The sequence below is a fragment of the Chanos chanos genome, chromosome 3 (genome assembly GCF_902362185.1).
Source record: "Chanos chanos chromosome 3, fChaCha1.1, whole genome shotgun sequence".
NCBI lineage: Eukaryota > Metazoa > Chordata > Actinopteri > Gonorynchiformes > Chanidae > Chanos > Chanos chanos.
The window spans coordinates 16650001-16670000 of NC_044497.1; the positions used below are offsets into that span (position 1 = coordinate 16650001).

Sequence of the window (20000 nt, forward strand, 5' to 3'; positions counted from 1 at the left end):
CTCTCCTGTGAAGATCAGCCAATGGGCTGGAACAGTTCTCCTCCATTAACCTAGCACAGGAGAGAGAGACAGAGAGACAGAGAGAGAGAGAGAGAGAGAGAGAGAGAGAGAGAGAGAGAGAGAGAGAGAGAGAGAGAGAGAGAGAGAACTTTAAGGTACCAAATGGATTTTTCCCCTCCCCATATGCAGTTTGAAGTGTGTGTCCATCTGTCTGTCTGTCTTTGTGTGTGTGTGTGTGTGTGTGTGTGTTTGTGTTGTTTAGTAAAGAGCTCTGGGGTACAGCAACTGTCAGTTAAAATGCAGCAGAAGAGAAGCAGACTCTCTCTTTGTCTGCATTTCATCAAGATAAAGCGGTACTTTCATACCCAGCATTAAGTCAGGTAGCTGGACTCTTTCCATCTCATCGCCAGTGATGTCATCCACAGAACGAACAGAACTTTCTGGAGAAACAGTAATGCAGCAGTCTCACATCCACATTCAGTCCCTGCTACGTGCTGAACTCTCTAACCCAGAACAGATGGATTCTGGGAGCAGCCTTTGCCCTTCTGTCTCCACGGTGATAATAGAGAAAGCTCTTGTGTCACTTTGACCTCTTCCTGTCAGTCCGCGGCCTCTGTGGTTCTCGTTGGGGTTACCGTCAGGTGGCGACGCTGTCCTTCTCCTCGCAGGGCTCAGGTGTGAAGGCCTAATGTCATTTCCTCAGTTGACCTTGAGATCATACAGTGAAGGTCAAAGCCTTGTTTGAAGTGATTTTCCCTTTATTTACAGGTTCTGGCTGTATGAATAAGCAGGGGTATTTACTGTGAAATTGTGCTGCACTACTGCATTGAAAATCCATTGGGGTGTTAGTCATTCCCAGTCAGCAGGTTCACATGGCACCAATCTCCACGTAAATAAGCATCTCAAAGCAATTACCTCACACCTATAATTCGTTTCAGGTCAGTCAATAACAGTGCTAGAGGTCCCTTACCAGAGTCTGTGCTTAAATGTTATAGGACAAAGCCATAATCCACATTAAAATGTGTTTACCAAGTTACCCCCCACTCGTAGTCCAAATAAAATGCCTTATGACAATGCTTTAGTTTCTTTTTTGCCTCTTTAATATGCAAGAGTGCTGAAAAAACTGAGGTACTCCTTCCCAAACCCAGTTCAGAGCAGGTGCTGGATTTGCAGCACTAGAGGTTGTTCCATCTTCTCTCTTTTATCTCGTTTGTGCTGCAGAACAAAGGTCCTTTTTTAGGTTTTCACAGATGTTAATTCTACAGAGAGAGAGAGAGAGAGAGAGAGAGAGAGAGAGAGAGAGAGAGAGAGAGAGAGATTTTAAAAGAGTCAGGTAGGATGGTTTGATGTTTTCTGCCCTTTGTGTGAAAGAACTGTCATTTCTGCATTTTATTACCCTCTACCATTTCACCATTGACAGTCTATAGTCTGTCTTTTCAAAGAGCCTCCTACTGCGCTCAGACACCTGTGCCCCACACACACACACAAACACACGCGCGCGCGCACGCACACACACACACACACACACACACACACACACACACACACACACACACAGTTCTTACTGGGCTAATTAAATGTTTGCCTCTTCTAGTCACTTTTCTGCTCCAGTTTACATTCACGTTGTGTTCTTTTTTGTCCCATAAACCCCCTCCCACCCCAGCCCCCTCACTCGTTTGTTGTCTTCTCTGTTGCTCCACGCTTGATTACCTCCCCGGCAGCTTCTCCACCCTTTCAAGATGATTACCGAAGCTGGAGTTTTATCTGAGCCTAATCAACCAGAATTTCTACATGTTACAATCAAACCTCGTCAAAGCACAATCAGCCCAGACCCAGACACACACAAACTTTTAACACGACGCAAGCAACTTGTAAACTGTCACCGCGACTCAGTGAGAAGCATCTTTTCTCATATCTGGAACCTTACCTGATCTCAACGCTTCTGTTTTTCACTCCTTTATTTGCACACACACTCTCTCTCTCTCTCTCTCTCTCTTTTTCACTCAGGCGATTATGAACGTGTTAAGCTCCTGATTAGAATTAGGGAGTGCTCTCTCTGCTCCGCTCTGTGGAGTGAGAAATCACCACCTCAATGAGAATAATTGAGCTTAGGACTGTGTGCCAGTTCATTACCCACAAATCATAGCAGAGCTGGGGCACCTTAGCAGGAGACAGTAATGACTTTGGGGACTTTGATTCCCACAGTGGTGAAAACTTTGCATTACACAAAAGACAAGCCAAAAAAACAAAGCTTTGGAAATGAATTAAGAAGAGAGAGGTACAAGGAGAAAGTCAAGATAAGATTTCCATAGTGTTCACTTATTGACAGTTAAAAAGAATAGGGGCCTGTAGAAATGACTGTGGTCTGGTAAAGTGAAGATGGGCTGAATGTAGAAGCTCTTTTGAAGACGAAAGACCTTGTGAAAATGGACTGGACTCCGTCCAGAGTCCGTTGTTGACAGACTGTTAAAATTAGCTATGCTTGAGAAACACTAGCATCCATCAAAAATGTTCCCATTTGCAACAGACAGATTCCTTTGAAAGGGCACTTTGGCGTTGAGCTGTGTCTTTTTTCCCCCTCTTTTTTCGCTAAATGATCCACACCTGAACTCAATTTAGCAGTCACAAACAGGAAGAGAGAGGGAGAGAGAGAGAGAGAGAGAGAGAGAGAGAGAGACGACATGGACCCTGTCCTCAGATATAAATATATGAAAGCTAATAAGACTGCCTTCATCTCCTGCTTATTAGGCTAAATGCTTCCAGTACTGTCCACTCCCTGACAGTTGTGCAATCACGCGGAAGATGAACTTTCTAAAACTGACAGTATCTTATTTCCCGCTGAATAATTCATTCTTATTTATTTTATTTTTCAGTTTTGTTCATTTTTTCCTGTTCTGTTTTAAATAGCATTTATTTATTTATTTGTGTATTTAGGCTTGCTCTCTTTTGCTTAAATGTGTCCATTCTCACTCGACAAAGTCTTTATTTATTTATTTATTTATTTTTATTTACTTATTTGTTTATTTATTTCGAAACATCAGGGTGCATTTCTTTTTGTTTTCCCTAGGAATGTAGGATTCTCTAAGATGACAGTAACTAACCAGAGAGAGAGAGAGAGAGAGAGAGAGAGAGAGAGAGAGAGAGAGAGAGAGAGAGAGAGAAACAGAGAGCCATGTCATTTACATTACATAAAGAGAAAAGCATAGGACCTCTGTAGGCAATGGATTGTGTAAAAACGTTTTTGTTGTTTCTGTTGCTTCATTGTGCCAGTGAGATAAAATAAATGTAGAAGTAGCCAGTTTGAAGGGGAGTTTTTGTGTGGGAAATGCAGCGTACACAACCCCATAGTCACAACAGCCTTGATTCCCTGGTGAACTGGTTTGTGCTCTGTGTAACCGGGTCACTTTGAGTCTTGTAACCGTGCTGTCTGCAGGTGAAATGTATTTGCATTAATGAATACATTTGTGATTAAGCTATTGCAGCCGACCTGCTGAGAGAAACCCGCCCTTCCAATTACCAGTGGGCACAGCCTTTACAATTAAAATCCCCCTTCAGTTCCTGTCTCGTCCAAACTAATGTACTGTGTCCTTTACACATGAAATAGCTCAACTGAATAATTTTGCTTTCGCTAAATGAAAATCGTTTCTTGTTTGACCGAGAAGCCACACAGTACGACTGTTAAAAAGCTCACGAAAAGGACCAGCTGGACCAAAGCGTTAATTGTGTGAATCGAAGGCTTGGGCTGACCAGCTCAAAGCTAAACTCCGAAGAAGGCCCGCTTTAGTGACACTCATTTTACTTCCAGAATACCTTCTTTTATTCCGCCAGACTGCACTAAGTGAATTTCAATGGGTTTCCAAACAGCACAAGACCCCCCCACCCCCCACCCCCCTCTCCCCCCCCCCTTTCCCCCCCCCCTTCTCCCTGGCCCTCATTCAGCAGCCTTGGATGGTTGCCCTTGTGAACCATACTGCATTTTTGTGTGTGTGTGTTTGTGTGTGTGTTTGTGTGCGTGTGTGTGTGTGTGTGTGTGTGTGTGTGTGTGTGTGATTGGTCTAAAAATAAGTCAGTTCACACTGTCAGTACATCAGAGTGTCTCATGGTATGGGAATGATGGAGCAAAGAGAACAAACCTTATTTATTCTGTAAAACTGAAGGTTAAAGTTGATGTAGAAACAGACTCTGTATGTCTCCCTCTCTTTCCTGCATTTGTCTGAGTCTTGCTTGCTAGTATGTGTGCGTGTGTGTGTGTGTGTGTGTGTGTGTGTGTGTGTGTGTGTGTGTGTGAAATGACCATACAATTCACAATATGCATCTTGGCCAAATGTTGTTTTTATTCCAACAATATAATTATATTGGATAAGAAAACGGAACTTGGTCTGTTTCACCCACATGTGGAAGCTAGCATTCAGACGCATCCGTTGGATTAATGTTTGGAAGATCCATTCCATAAGGTATTGACAGATATATCAGGACTAGATTTCCTCCCAAGACTTTTGTATAGGAAAGGCCACATCCTGCCGTATACTGAAACACATTTTCAGATCCAGACATTTGAATGGGGAAGTCTGGCATATCTGGCCCAGTTTTGACTACTGAAGTTCAGGCAAAGGACAACATCTGTGCTGCTTCCTCTTCTCCACTGACTGGAACAATGCTGGGTGGACAGAGCAAAATACAGGCTGCAAATATGTCAAGTGAATGAATGAAGATCTAAAAGGAAGCAAACATTTCTGACATCCATCAGTTTTTCAGTTTTTCAGCTTAGCATACTGTACAAATACATACATTCACACACATACACACACACACAAACAGCCAGTGGTCCAGTGGGACTCCCCCTTATCTCTCAGGCCTTCCTCTATCTCAATAAACTCTCTCAATGCCAGGACTCAGTCAGACGGCATTCTCCCTGCCCGGTCCCAAAGCTCAATTAGCCATTAATGGACAAGGCGTCGCTCCCGCGGACGCTGGGAGAAAAAGGAAAAAAAAAAATAAAAAGATGTGGTCGCGGGACGTGGTGGCAAACAATGAGCCAGTGAGCGAGATTGCCCGTAGCTCCCGCTCTAGAATGATCTAGTGGAGTGGCTTTACCTTCTGCTGAATAATTCACAGCTTCCACTGAAGTGCTCTCATTCAGAAACACTTCATTTAACAGCCAGTGGAGTCAGAGATGGTCTTTTCAGCATGTTAATTATCACTCAGGGTGACCCCCCCCTCCTCCTTTACGCAAGACTTTGTCTAGCTTAGCCTGTCTTTTCGACCTCTTCCTCACCATTTGTAACCAGAAACAAACAGGACTAAGACGAAGAAGATCATTATTTTTATTTATTTATTTTTTTAATGTTTTTGTCTTTAAATGGTTGTGTGCGTGGCCGCAGACCGGCGTGAATAGACATAATCGCCCGCATCAGCCGCATTATATCGCCACACGTGAAATGTAATTAGACAATCACATACGGAGTCAGAGGCTGTTATTTTGCGGAGTGTTTGCCGTAGACTATAGACACGTCGCAAACACACTTCCCCTCACTCTCTCAGTGTATGCCCTGTTTAGCTGTTTTGAAATCCATCTTAATTAATTATTTTTACGACCAACCATAGTGCAGAAGTGTTTTTCCCCCTGAGTCTCTGTTGATGGATGAACGCTTGAGTCAGAGGGGTTAGTCCCGGCCGCGCTCTGGCCCAGTAAGTGATCAGCCAGTCTTCCCAACTGATCTTTACATATGGAACTGCTTTAAAAATCACCCGGCACTGAGTTAAGCTCTGATAATGTCCATTTCCTCACATATAGACATAGTCCAATCACTCTGTGTTTTTATAACTCAAGGATGGAGGTCACTCCTATGTGGTGTTTTTTTTTTTTTTTTCTTTTTGCCTGGTTTATGTCGTTATGATTGGTATCAGACATGGAGTTGTGTTTTGCCGCAATCTTACGTATGTCTGGTGACCTTCATGCTTTTAAAGCTAGATTAATTGCTCCATACGGCAAGAGAGAAAGAGAAACCGCCCTCCCTCTTAATCACCTCTAAATTATGATTAATCTGTGGAAAAAAAAAATGTCATGAGCTCACTTAATGCCTGGCTCAACATATCTCCTTGCTTCTTCTTCTTTTTTTTTTCCCTCTGCTTTTTTTTTTCTGTCCAACTGTATGGTTTTCACACTTTTCCCCCTCCCTGTCTCATAGCAAGCAAAGGTGTGCGAACAGAGTGTCTGTTCTCACTGTATATTCTTCAGCTAATGTCAGGTGTCATTTCTCTGATTGAAAAAGAACCGATTTGAGATCAGTGGACGACCATACCAAGTGAGACTAAAATTTTACATTTGCATTGCATTTTACATTTATTCACTTAGCAGACGCTTTTATCCAATGCCACTTCCAAGACAATTTGCCTGTAAAAAATTTAAATGAATATCAAAAAAAAAAAAAAAAGGTAAGCCAATCATTCAGTTCTTTCTTCTTCTTCTTCTTCTTCTTCTTCTTCTTCTTCTTCTTCTTCTGTTTTTCTCTCACTGGCTCACATTCAAACCTCGTTCATTCGGCATGGTTTCTTCACAACCCTGACCCCACCCAACACACACACACACACACACACACACACACACTCACAGACTACAGTTTCCATGGTTCATGTAGAAGTGACCCTGAACAGAAAGCAAAATTGTTTTAACTTAATTTTCAAATAATTCATACCCTTTTAAGCCCTTGGGCTGTAGAGGAGAGAGCAGCCCTGTTGGTGTGGTTATAGATGAAGGCTGGGACTTTTAGGCATGGCTAAAGCTTCAGGTTTTTCTATCGACTGAGTGATTGATTTAAACCCCTCATAATTAGCCAACCCTAATTGAATTAAAGTGCAATTTAACGATACAGTGGGCCAACCAAACCGTGCCGTGGCATTGATAGATATGCCTGGCCTCATATGAAACCCCGACTGAAGGGTGATGTATTCTGCATGCATGCATTTCATTGACTGAAGGGGGGGGGGAAAAAATGTCCTGCCAACCCCTCCTTTTCGTCTGTCGGCCGCAGTCACTCCCCTGTCCTCTCCTTGATCTGAACAAATGCAACTTGAGCACGAATCTGATCTAATTTAGTTAACGACATTAAGAAACTGTTTGGATTTAATTTGCCTAAAGTAATCCACGTCATGCTCAAACTTTTTATTCGCTATTAGGCGCGTCTTTAAAAAAAAGGAAAAAAAAAGAAAGAAAGGACAAAAAAAAAAAAAAAAAAACCACAAAGAGAGACAGATTTAGAGAGGGTTGATGCCTTTGTTGATTAGAGGAGATTGAAAATGACTCGCCCAGAGTGGAAAATGCACTAACAGTGATTGAAAGCGAAACTTGCTATTGCTTTACAGGAAGTCTTCTTTTAAGGCTCTTTTCCTGAAAGGGCTGGTTTGTTTTTATTGTCATTTAAAGCATTTAAATTTTTATTAGTTTACTTTTATTACAGGTCCTTCCAGTTAATGTGCTTTTAGCAGCATATTTGTTGATAGACAGGATACATAAGCATGAACAAATTGAAATTTAACCCGTAACCTGTTTTTGGGATGTTTTGTCAAAGCTGTTGGCTTGGCGGCCATATTCATCTGCTGGTCGTATGAAATGTATCCACATGCTGGCAGAAAGTCTAGTCTAACAGCCTCAAATCTACAATATTTTTTACCTTTACATTGAAACAAGGCCCATTTCAGGTGTTTTAATGGGGTCTCTCCGTATATTTGCCCCCCCCCCCAACCACCACCACCACCAAGGGGCTGACTCCATTTTCCCTGGCTTAGCTGGGAGTCAGACACGTGGCCTTTGAAGACTGTACCGATATGAAACCCTCCCAGGCACCGTCAGAGCGGAATATGAAAAGCGCTGGTATACACGTCTGGGTCGGAGAGGCAGTGCTGTTCCCCGTCTGCCTGCGGCAGGCGCGCGCGCTCGCTGACAGCTCGCCGACACAGGGTCAACCACGGCTTTCGTTTCTCACCGAGGAGCCAAGCGTCGGGTTTCCCAGACAACTGGAAAGTAATAATTGGGCGGATGCAGAGATGTGGCGGCCGGTACAGCTGTCGTATGGCATTGTGTGCTGCTCTGGAATTGGATTGTTTTGTGCTGTGAGAGCAGGAGCTCTTCCTCTTGGGATCTCTCCTTAGCTCAAATATGGCTTTTGCCCCCCAGCACTCAACAAATTAAGAGAAATAAAAGCCTCCTGTGTGATTCAGGTCCTCCTCACTGCTCCTCAGACCTTTGGAGAATCCATAGAGCTGTAGTCTGGATTGATGTAATATATAGCTTCCTGTCTTTCAGAACAGGACACTCTTGGTAAGGCTCTCAGAGAACGCTTACTGGAGGTTTACTCTGGAGACAGAATTAGTGTTTTGCATTGAACTGTTGACCATTTTGGCTTCCAGCAGAGCATAAAGCAAGTCATCCTTTTTTTTTTTTTTTTTGTCTTTTCTTATTCTGATGTTTAGATAGTCTGTAGTCTAGATAAACTGGATATTATTAGATGTGGGCTGATAACGAATGTCACATCTCAAATACAATCGATGGTCAAGACGACAGTAACGCGATGGCCGACAATCTTAACGACATGACCGAGCACCGAAACAATCTGTTAATATCTGAAATGGAAATAGAACCTTGCCTAAGAATATGATAAGTACATGAAACGCACATACAATATATGACTTATCTCAAGAAATTCACCCACGCCCCATGCATCAGCTATGAAGAGACACTATCCGAGAGGCTAGATTGCATTAGTCTAGTCATCTCAGTGTCCACTAATGACTTTAGCTAGGACCTAAACCCTTTTAATGTTTGTTTGCCCCAACATAAATGCAAATAACTGTCTGAAAAATGCTGAGTAGTCTGATGCATTGACTGCTTTAATAGAGTCATTCCTAATGGCGGATTCAAATAACCTGTCTGTGAGGGAAGGGTTAAGAAGGACCAGTGGGTGGCTGAGAGTCAAGTCCAATTGAATCAGGTCTCCACTTACTGGCTTAATTGGGGTAATGGCAATTTGCTGTGAGGGACAGATGCATTGTAATGGGACTTTGTGGAGCCCCCGAGGTCCTCCGCCCTTGTCATAGGTTTCGATCGCGTCACTATATTGTGGTGACAAGTGTCTCCACTTTTTTAGGACTGAGATATACTTTGCTGTTGAGATACTTTGAGTCTGACTTTCAAAGTCAGCTTGACACTGCTGGCCTTTATTGAATGATTAGATCAGAGGCATTGATTGCTGTGTGTGTAGCAGTGTGTGGTGTGTTAAAGTGGGCCAGTAGCATTGTCTGTACAGACAATGAGCAGTGGCCTTAATTTATTTATGTATTTGTCTATGAACTGATATATTTTTTAAACACTATACAATGATCTTGAAATCTAGATTTTGAGGGCTACAAAAGAGTGCTCCGCCCCAGTAAAATATATATACACATGTGGTGTGCGTGCGTGCGTGTGTGTGTGTGTGTGTGTGTGTGTGCATGTGCACATGTGTGATATGTTTGTGTGTGTGTGTGTGTGTGTGTGTGTGTGTTATCTTGTAAGCCTTTTGTCATGTCAGAGAGGTGAATGGCGTATATGTCAGGAACACCTGCTCTTTGACACATCCCATGTCCCTGTCCATCCTGAAAGCCTCATTTTTCAGGGAACCCATCTGGACACGGCCATCCTTCAGCCAATAACGAGATTAGTTCAGCCAAAGAGCAAGGAGACGACCGGTAACAACCCTGGATGTGACCTCTCATGGCTGTAAAGGAGACGTCTTTCTTTTATGAAGCACTGATTTTTCCTTTTTTTTGTGTTTATTTATTTGTCTTTCTCAGTGGCACAGAAGTGATTCTTTACGTCAGGATATTTCAGTGTTTATTTTATGGGTGTGTGTCACCAGGAGTATTTAATGACTTTTATTTTTAGGCAAAAACATGCCTGAAATCTTTCAGCGTTCATTGTATGAAACTCTGCCCTAAATCTCTCACTTCCCTATATTTTCACAGGACATTAATCCCATTCTTCTGTTGGATGAAACACACATATGTTGAGGCCAATTTTGAGACACAATACAAGCTTTCATTCTTCTGTTTTTGTAACGATTTCATGATATCCTTTAATAGCTGTTATGCTGAAGTGACTTTGTGCAGTTCCAAATACATTTGGTATGTCTCTTGACTGTTAACAGCATCATATAGCTGGGGCTGTGTTGCTGCCCCCCCCCCACCTCCCCCCCAAAACAGGAAAAAAAAAAAAAAAAGAGGCCAGAGTAGTGGCACTTCCACTCCCATCACCTTCGGCGACCGTCTCACACAATTTGCACTCCCTGTCACCTAGGGCTCCTTATTGGTATCCCTCGGTTGGGGTCTGATGGAGGTCACTGGCAGCTCCTCTCCTCACACCCGACTCTTGGGCCCTCCGGCCGGGCAGCCGTGGCGAGGGAGCAGGGGTGGTCCTGATGTACTTTGGAGCATCTGGAGATAAACGTCCAATCCTCCAACTCCCATTCTAATTGAAAGCCCTCCCTTTAAAACCCCTCTGAAAAGGGAACAGCCCTCCCTGCACTACTGTCTGTTATCTGCTTGGCTTTAAACACTCCCCTCAATAACCTAATGCACTGACTCTCTAATGGTTTACCTCGTAACCTCCACCTTCCTCTCTGTGCCAAAGTACCTCCTGGCCCCTTGCCCAATTTTTCTGTGCCCTACGCATCCCACTTGCCTGCATGTCGGGAAACATGCCCCCCAGTCACTCCCCGTACTCAAAACGGAGGACTCGGCCTTCTCCCAAAACCCGGAGAGTATAAATGCCCCCCCCCCCCCTTTGAATTCAAACTGTCCCCCTCAGGAGCGGTATGAAAGTGACCTCTTCACAAGTCACGCAGTATGTTGCACAGCTAACAGGGCTCTGGGGAAATAATTGAAGAGGCTTTCGTTCAGAGACGGGGGAAAAAAAAATGTCGTTTGTTGCTAAGTGCCTTTCATTGATAGAGTGGAGAGAGACAGACAATGGAGTGGCTGGGCACCCATATGTGTTTGTCTGTCTGTCTGCCTGTCTCTCTCTCTCTCTCTCTCTCTCTCTCTCTCTCTCTCTCTCGTTGCCCTCGGTGACAATGGAGAGAAAGTGACATTGAGTTCTGTGTGAGTGACTTTGTGACAGGCTCTAGCTGCTGTCTCTTCTCACTCTCTCCCAAAGGGACTTTCGCCTCTTCGACGGGGAGAATAGCATTTCCATGGGGACGTGTTTATAGAGCGGTCTCCTCACCCTTTTGAGCCAATGATCTCTCTTCCTCTTTCTTCCTCTCTTTCAGTGTCACCTCATTCAGGCTATCTGTTGAATGCTAATACACTCAGGAGCGAGGTGTGTTCACGTCACATGGAGTTGTCACATGGATCAGAAACAGGGACTACAACTTCTTCTTTTTTAGCTGTTGGCTGCTGTTATTGGAGTTAATTACTTGTCAGTGTCATTGCTGGTAATTGTGTGAAAACGTGGCTACTCATTCATGAACACACACACACACACACACACACACACACACACACACCCACACACCCACACACACACACACACACACACGCACACACAAGGGGAAACAAAACAAAAAACAAAAAACAAAACACCTTTACAGTACTCTCACTGCTGTCTCTTCGCTTTACTAGTGTTGCTCTGGTGTTACAACATTTCATTTCTTTATTCCTGGGTAGATATATTTCACCTTTGAGATTAGCGATTCTGTTTGTTATTCAAGCGTTTGTTTGTTTTTTTATTTACCACCTGGGGCTTTTTTTTTTTTCCTTTCACCTCTTTAGACGCTGTGTTTGGGTTCAATGTCATCTCAAATTCTGCTAACACAGGTCATCCAATCTGTTTCACAACTGACATTACATTTTGTAAACAGAGCACGTTTTTACTTTTAATTTCTTTTTTACCACCCCCCACGCTTTGTCAGTTGAACTGAAATTGAAATACCTACACCCTAGCATGAATTTACAGCACGCGTCCCTCACTGGGGGTCCACATACCCCAGCTCTAGCCCTACACACACACACACACACACACACACACACACACACACACACACACACACACACACACACACACCACACCCCGTAGAAAGTGTATTTAAGGCAGGTTGACATGTAATTAAGGCAGTGACAAGGGGCCCTGTTTTGGGCATGGAAATGATTGACTCATTTTCATGGGGGGACAGTCATGACCAAGGCACCGAGACACCTCAGGTACACTGATGAAATTTTCATTACCCCCTACCCCCCTCCCTTCCCCCCTCGTCCCCAGTCTCATTCTCTCATTGGAGGGACCGGAAAAAAAGCAAAAAAAAAAAAAAAGCAAAAAAAAAAAAAAAAATACATAGCATAACACTGCCCTCTCAACACGACTCTGAGCCGGCAGCTAAGGGTGACAGACTGTTTGAAAAGGCTGAATGAATTTCCATATAAAGACGGCGAGAGCTTATTTGGATGTGCTTGACATTTGGCTAAAAGGGGGAAGGTTAAGGGGTGAGGCTGGCGGAATATTAATACCTGTGCCTAACAAACCGGTGCTGCCTCTCGGTCTTGGCGTCTAGACACTGTCTCGGCCTCCTGAGAGACCACTTGAAAGAACCCGACTCAAAATTTTGATTTTTGGGGGATATTCCACCATTCTGCTGCTGCTGTTTTGTGGGAGTGGGGGGGGGGGGGCGGTAGCGGAGGATGATTTTGAAGGATGATTCTGAAGGATGATTCTGAATAGGTTTTGCAATGATTGCTTAATGGTGATTCATTAGAAGCTTATACATCTGTACTTTCGGTAGTAGTTTACTATTGTGCCTCTGTACTATGAGCTGAATTTTATCCACGATCCATCCCATGATGCCTTGCTGTGGTGTGTTCTGGGTACTGGTGTGTTTAAATATCTAAAGCAAGGTTTGAGGAGAGGTACCAAGGCTAACGGCAGGAGAGAGAGAGAGAGAGAGAGAGAGAGAGAGAGAGAGAGAGAGAGAGAGAGAGAGAGAGAGAGATTTAAATGAGATGGGCAGAGTGAAAGAAACAAATGGGCTTTGACTAGCCTCTCTTCTTTTATCAGATTACCGGAAGACCTGCACCAGGATCTGACCTCAGCTGATTGATTGTTTATGAGTAATCGATTACAGCCATCTTCTCTCTCTCTCTCTCTCTCTCTCTCTCTCTCTCTCTCAGCTATGGAGTGAGTGACGCCACTGTGGCATCTCCCTGAGCCAAATGCCAGAGGAGCCACTCTGATTTCAACAGTGGTCATCACTCTGTACTTTTCATAGATAGACAGACAGATAGATAGATAGATGAAAAAAGATGGCGTGCAGAATCCAGGCTTTTATGTTTTTATTTTTCCTTTTGTTTTTGCCAGGGAGGCATTGCATCGTTCAACAGCTCACCTTCTTTGTCCTTTCTCTATCCACAGGAGGAAGATGAGGAGGAGGAAAGGAGAGATGAAGGGAGGAACGGAAGGATAGAGCCAGTGGGACGGGCCGACTCCATGGTGGACACCGCACCAGCCTCACTAGAGTAAGAAACCGTTTGGAGAAGACCCCAACTTGACCTTTCCTCTCAAAACTGCCCACAAGTGACTAACAAGATCTAAGTGTAACAGTGTCCATTCATATGCAGCCATTCACCTATGAAGCTACAGTCAGCTCCTCATTAAGGCCGTAGTAATGTTTTGATTGGGTGGGGAACACATTAAATAGCCGAACTGGTATACTTGGTGAGTGATTTCACAGCAAGCAGGCATGCTTAGTGGACTGGGAATAAAAGTATCCTCAATCTCTACTGACCCTAAAATTTAACATTAAAGGACCGAATTGCATGCCACTGCATGTATTCATCCTCATTAAGTCCACCGACTATTATTCTCCGGCTTTCATTCCCATTTTCTCTGCGTGCATTCAGTATCATTCACAGTTTGGCATATATTTCCTAATATTTATGAGAGCGTAAAGCCACTGCAGACTGGAATTTGATCTTAATCATTTAACTGTCAGTTTTGCTCTTCTTAATTCCTGACTGCATTGTAGACCTCCATGTGAACATGCTCAAACAGAACTCAACCTCAAAGCCTCTGCAGTTGCTTTCGTCCACTGCTAACCTATTGTGCATTATTATTATTATTATTATTATTATTATTATTATTATTATTATTATTATTATTATTATTATTATGGCTTGTTTTTTGTTTGTTTTTTGTTTTGTTTTGTTTTGTTTTGTTTTCCTTTCCCCATTCTCTTTCATGTACCCCCCTCCTCATTCATCATTGTCTCACAGTGACATGCTAAAGCTGGTTGAGGTTTCCAATGGCGGTGGCCCTTTGGGAATTCATGTGGTGCCTTTCAGTGCACGGGACAGAAGGTAAAAATCCCTCCTACTAAGTTTTTTTTTTGTTTGACCCATAAACGTACACAGATACTTTTAGCCTGTCAGTCGAACTGGAAGTAGCTAGTCAGTTAATGCAAGCCTCATTTGATAGCATATCCAGATTCTGTTGGCTTCTAAATTTGAGCAGGCCTGTTGATATGAACATGAACAGTTTGCACGCTAAACCCCGTAGTGTAATCAGATTTGTCGAGTGTCGAATCTTCTGCATCCTTCTGTGTGTCACATTTGGCACTCTCTTTGTCATTCTCTTTCAGTCTGTGCAGTCTTGCACTTTCTTCCAGTGTTCAGCTCTGGACTTGACTTTTTCCTTCTCTACAAAATAGTAGTAGTAGTAGTAGTAGTAGTAGTAGTAGTGGAACTGTTGAGGCTCATATTCTGCTCTGCCTCAAGGATTTATTGACAATACACTGTAGAAGTCAAGGTGAGTTATGGCATATGACATTATCTTTAGCAACAGCAAGTTATTTAAACAAAATAATAAGCCTATGACATAATACACGTTGCTAAGCAACGGTCCTCGTACGAGAGTACAGTAGCACAGGTGTGTGTTGTGTACTGTACTCTTTGCCTTTGGTCTAATAAAAGTGCTCAAAGGACAGGGAGGGCATAATGCTGAATACATTAATGTTTTATAGTTAGGCAGAAAGCCTCAAACTGGCCAACTCAATCCAACTAAACCGTCCGACCCAATCAAACTAAAAGCTCATTTATAACTCAGCTTCGTTGCCAGCGGAGTGACTTTAGCCCAAGGTCAGGAAAAGAGATGAAAACAAGGAAAGAGAAACACAGGAAGACCACTAATAAAATGAAAATGTACACTCAAATTGAAACATGTCATTCAGTTTAGACGTGTCTCACTTGGCGTCCGTAAAGATATACATATATGAATATGTATTAATCTTTTTTTTTTTGCAAACGTGTTTTTTTTGTTTGTTTGTTTGTTTTTTTGTCTTTTCTTATTCTTTTCAGTCCTTGCTCACAGATATAATAAGTGCCTCCTAGCAGGAAAGTGTTTTTTTGGGGGGTTTTTTAACATAAAAAATAAAGATATAGGTCTATTTTTTTATTACATTCTGTATCAGAGAGAAGATTACTGGATTGTATTTGAGACATGCCTAACTGTAAGTGCCATCAGCGGTTTATTTATTTATTTCCGCCTTCCTTCAGCATTTTCAAATGCCCTTGAATAAACTTTAGTGTTGTCTTGATTCCTCTCCACCCGCCTTTCCTGAAAAGTTTGCAAATGACCAGTAATTATCCCCTAACCAAATAGTGGGAGGACACTTTTAACTCTGCATGATGATGGTAATGGCTTCATCAAGACTAGAGCTTGTGTGATTGGCGCTAGTCGCCGAGTGCTAGCTCTCATTACTGTTCCAAAATAGGGGTCAAGGGAGTCAAATCAAGGACAGAGCATGGAAACTCAAAACGGCTGCCACCATCTTTCTGGCAGTCTCTGCCTTGAGACATTTGCAGAGGAAAACACACAGACACACACACACACACACACACACACACACACACACACTTCACAGATACATTATTCGAATAATGAGATCTCATTCCATGACCGGTGTGAACAGTAAACAAGCTGCCGGCGTAATTGCGTTGCATAAATGGATCCTGATTGCGTTATTATTCAATTAAAGACAGTGGATGAGAACAGGTGGTCTCCCTCTCCACCAGCCCTCTGGGCCATTACTCAAATGACGGGCGATGCCGACGCTGCCTCAGAACCGGTGATGAAGTAGCTAAATATTCAACAAGTCACATTTCTCACCATCAAGACTGAAGCTCCGACCGCTCCAGCTGTTCCTCCCTCAGAGAAAGAGATCCTAACTAACTTCCCTTCCAAATTAAACACTCTCTATACTCTCAAATTTGAATACCATGCCAGACTGCACTAAAGTGGATTGTCACTCTTAAAAATAGTCATTTGTACAGTTTGTAATGTTTTATGGCTGTGCCAACGGAGAATATGCTGCCAAATAGAACATTAATGTTTATTGAGGTTGGTAAAAAAAATGACCTCTTGACTGACTCCAGATCAGCTCAGCTGTAATCACACAGGTCACGTTGTCCAGTCCTGTCATTAGCGACCCGTCACATAGATGTAAACCAGTCTTTCTATACATAGCCTTTAAATGTTGGCTTTGGAATAAAGTGATTGATAATGTAATTCTCAGTTCCAGTTCATTTCTAGTAACAGAACATAAGTGCTACTAAATCTTCCTGCTTTAAAAGATGTATGTAGACATCACTGACTCCAGATCAGCTCTCCATATAAAGACACAAAGTTTAGTGTACATCTCACTTCATGATCTCATGACCCATTGCTGACCCTAGACCAGTTCAAACGGCGGTAATCTCAATATTTGCATTCATATGCAATGATCCATTGCTGACTTTGGACCAGTGCAGCAGTGGTTTTGCCTCATTCTCTTCACTCTCTTTAATCTCTTTCTTCCCTGCGGTTAGTCAGTGTCAACATTTATGAAGATAAAGAGTCATCTCGCCCAGGTTCCACACTCCTCTGTAATTACTCTCCACTAAAGCTCCCCAGACTTTACTGTGCAAAGGCACTATGAAAAAGCCCTCTGAACCACTTCATTACCGCTTTATAATGTTTCATTTGCTCTCCATGCAGGAGGTAGAAGGGACAGTGGTGACAACAAGCATGTCCATGTCACGCATCCAATTACACTAATAAACCAAACCAAGCTCTCACCCGTCATGTGGGGGAGTCTGTCTTATGAAACCGACCTTTGCTTTTCCTCCTGAAGATAGTTAATTGTTGCCTGTTATTTTTTTTTTCTTCTTTTATTGGCTATAAACAAAAATGCCAAGAACCATTTCACCCTTGCTTCTAGGTTTTTTTTTTTTTTTTTTAAATGAAGGATTCAGTTACCAAATGTATACCCATATACTCCAATGAACTTTCTCTTTCTACCCTTTTTTTTTTTCTTTTTTGCTGATGTGGCAAGGACAATAGAAAGTCTCAACACGCAGTTTCCGACTCAGTGGCTGCTTTGAAAACAGCAGCAGGTTTTTGCTGCGTGTGCTTGTAGGATCTCGCAAGTGTTTACTGATAGGGATGCTCTGTGCAGTCTGCCTCAGCCTGTTTACAGTGTCGTTTGAAGCTAAAGGTCGGTGGGGGAGTTTTAGAGGAATTGCTGAGACTACAGGCTTGGAAAGAGAAAACATTTGTATCAATGTGTGTGTATGTGTGTGTTTGTGGAGGGAGTAGAGTGTTTGGTTATTTATAAATTTGCTCCGCGCTCACTCGGTAAGCCCGTCAAAGCGACAGAGCGCATTTCTGATACCTTGAGGAGATCTCATTTCTTGGTCTGGATTCATGCGATGATGCCTTTCACAACAGAAAAGCTGCCGAGCTCCAAACCTGACACGCCAGCAGTTCTCAAAGCCATGCCAAAAAGAAATGAATAAATAAATAAAAAACCCAAAGTCCAAATCACTGTGCCTGCACATCAAAACATCAAACTGTATTTTGATGTCTGGAGATACAGAGATAGTGAGATTAGCGATAAACTTCTAAGTGACTGAAGACCAATGAGATATATCTCTTTCCTCAAACTCACATTTCCACCCTGCCCCCCCCCCCCTCTCCCCCCCAACTAATCTTCACATGGTTTGAACTGTATATCCTGTCCTGTCAATCATTTTCTTCCCCCCACTCCTCTCAGTCAAAAGGATGCAGAGGACACGTGAATGATACTTTTTCTGTGTGTAGTTCCCAGTATAAGTTGCTCAGTTTCTCATTGAGGCCTCTGCACTGAAGCCTGTTCTCCTCTCCTTCCTTTTTTTAATAGGTGACAATGAAATTGTAGGCAATCTCATAGCCATTACTGGTCAAACTGTTCCAAGGCCAGTAGCTGTATGGTAAATAGCAGTGGCATGTCCTGTAATCTGTAACGTGAGTGAATTCATTTACGCTGTAACCGTTCCAGGACTCTGGGTTTGTTAGTGAAACGTCTGGAGAAAGGAGGGAAGGCCGAACGAGAGGCTCTGTTCCAGGAGAACGACTGCATCGTCCGGATTAATAACGCAGACCTGCGCAACGTCCGCTTCGAACAGTAAGAGAGGAATACGGGGACACCGCTTCTCCTCGGCTGATCCTGCTTCTGCTTTTCAAACTAATGGCTTATCCTCATCTTCCTTTCTCCTTGTCTCTGACCCTCCTGTGGCCTTCAGCTCTGTCAGTTTCCACCAGTGCTAGCCCCCTCATAAATCTCTCCAGTCTTTTAGTATAATCACTGCACCCCCTTAACCCCCTGCCCCATCTCTCTCTCTCTCTCTCTCTCTCTCTCTCTCTCTCTCTCTCTCTCTCTCTCTCTCTCTCTCTCTCTCTGCTCTGTGGATATTTTTAACTTTGACCTCTGTATGACGCACTACACCAATGGCTTTCAGGTTAGTCATGTTCTACTTGTGTCGTAGTGACTGGGGGCGAAAACTGTCCTGTAACCAATAACAAAACTAATATGCATTTCCACCCCATACTCCAAAAAAAAAGAAAAAAAAATTCCACTCCCATTAGTATTTCTCGATAAGTGGCTCTAATGCCGGAGAATGAAAAGCTCCCATTTCCCTGTGTGCGGAACTTGAATTGATGAACCATCAGAAGAATACATTAGTGGTTCACCTTTAATGGCCACTCCACGAACCACAGTCACCTGAGGACCCGATTTTGATTAGTCACCATTCTGAGCGGTAATGTAATTATTTGCCCTCAGGTAGCCGTCAAAAACTCGTCATTGTCTCACAGCCAGTGAGCAGAATGACTTCAGCATTTGGCTCTTGTCCCTTTTAACCAAAATCATACAGGTCTTTGGAATTCATTGAATTCCTTCTATTAGCATCCACTGTCGTGCAAATACATACTAATATTTTGAGGGGGGAGAGAGAGAGAGAGAGGGAGAGAGATGTTAATTTAAGTGATTATGCTGAATGAATATTTTGTCGATATCTAAGTCATGTCTTGAGGGTCAGCTAATGGAAACGTCTGTTCCTTGAGTATCCTTGAGGCAGGCAACACGTGAAGTATGGTATGAGCCTCAGAAAGTGGCACTGACTCTCAATAGTCCATGACTCAGTGGTTTTAGCCATGCTGGCCGGCCACATCACTCTACCACTGCCTCACCTTCCAGTGTTCTATTGATTTCCTGCTACTACTCATTTCCTAAAGTGCAATGAAGACATGAGACAGGTCTAAGTGGGTGTTTTCTTCATGTCCACACACACACGTGCGCGCGCACACACACACACACACACACACACACAGACACACAAGCACACACACAAGCACAGACAAAAACATATATAGAGATGTTAGAGCACACAAACAAGCACTTAGTTGTTTGGATAGAGATTCATAAATGACACAAGTACAGATCCACATTGAGATATAGATAAACACACACACACACACACTCACACACACATACACCCACACACACACACACAGCGCACACAATATATACACAAAGATGTCAACTGCAAAGTAGCCAATCTATCACTTAATTAACATTGAACATGCCTGGAACTCTGGCCCAATACAGCTAGATGACGATGTAGGC

At 43.1% G+C, this 20000-nt stretch overlaps 1 protein-coding gene across 1 annotated transcript in view; it reads left to right on the forward strand.

The window, feature by feature from the left end:
* pard3aa (par-3 family cell polarity regulator alpha, a) overlaps positions 1-20000 on the forward strand; it is a 315517-nt gene that overhangs the window by 130352 nt on the left and 165165 nt on the right. The window contains 3 exon segments of the mRNA XM_030767365.1: positions 13436-13539; positions 14296-14379; positions 18375-18500. Coding sequence (XP_030623225.1) covers positions 13436-13539; positions 14296-14379; positions 18375-18500 — 314 coding nt within the window.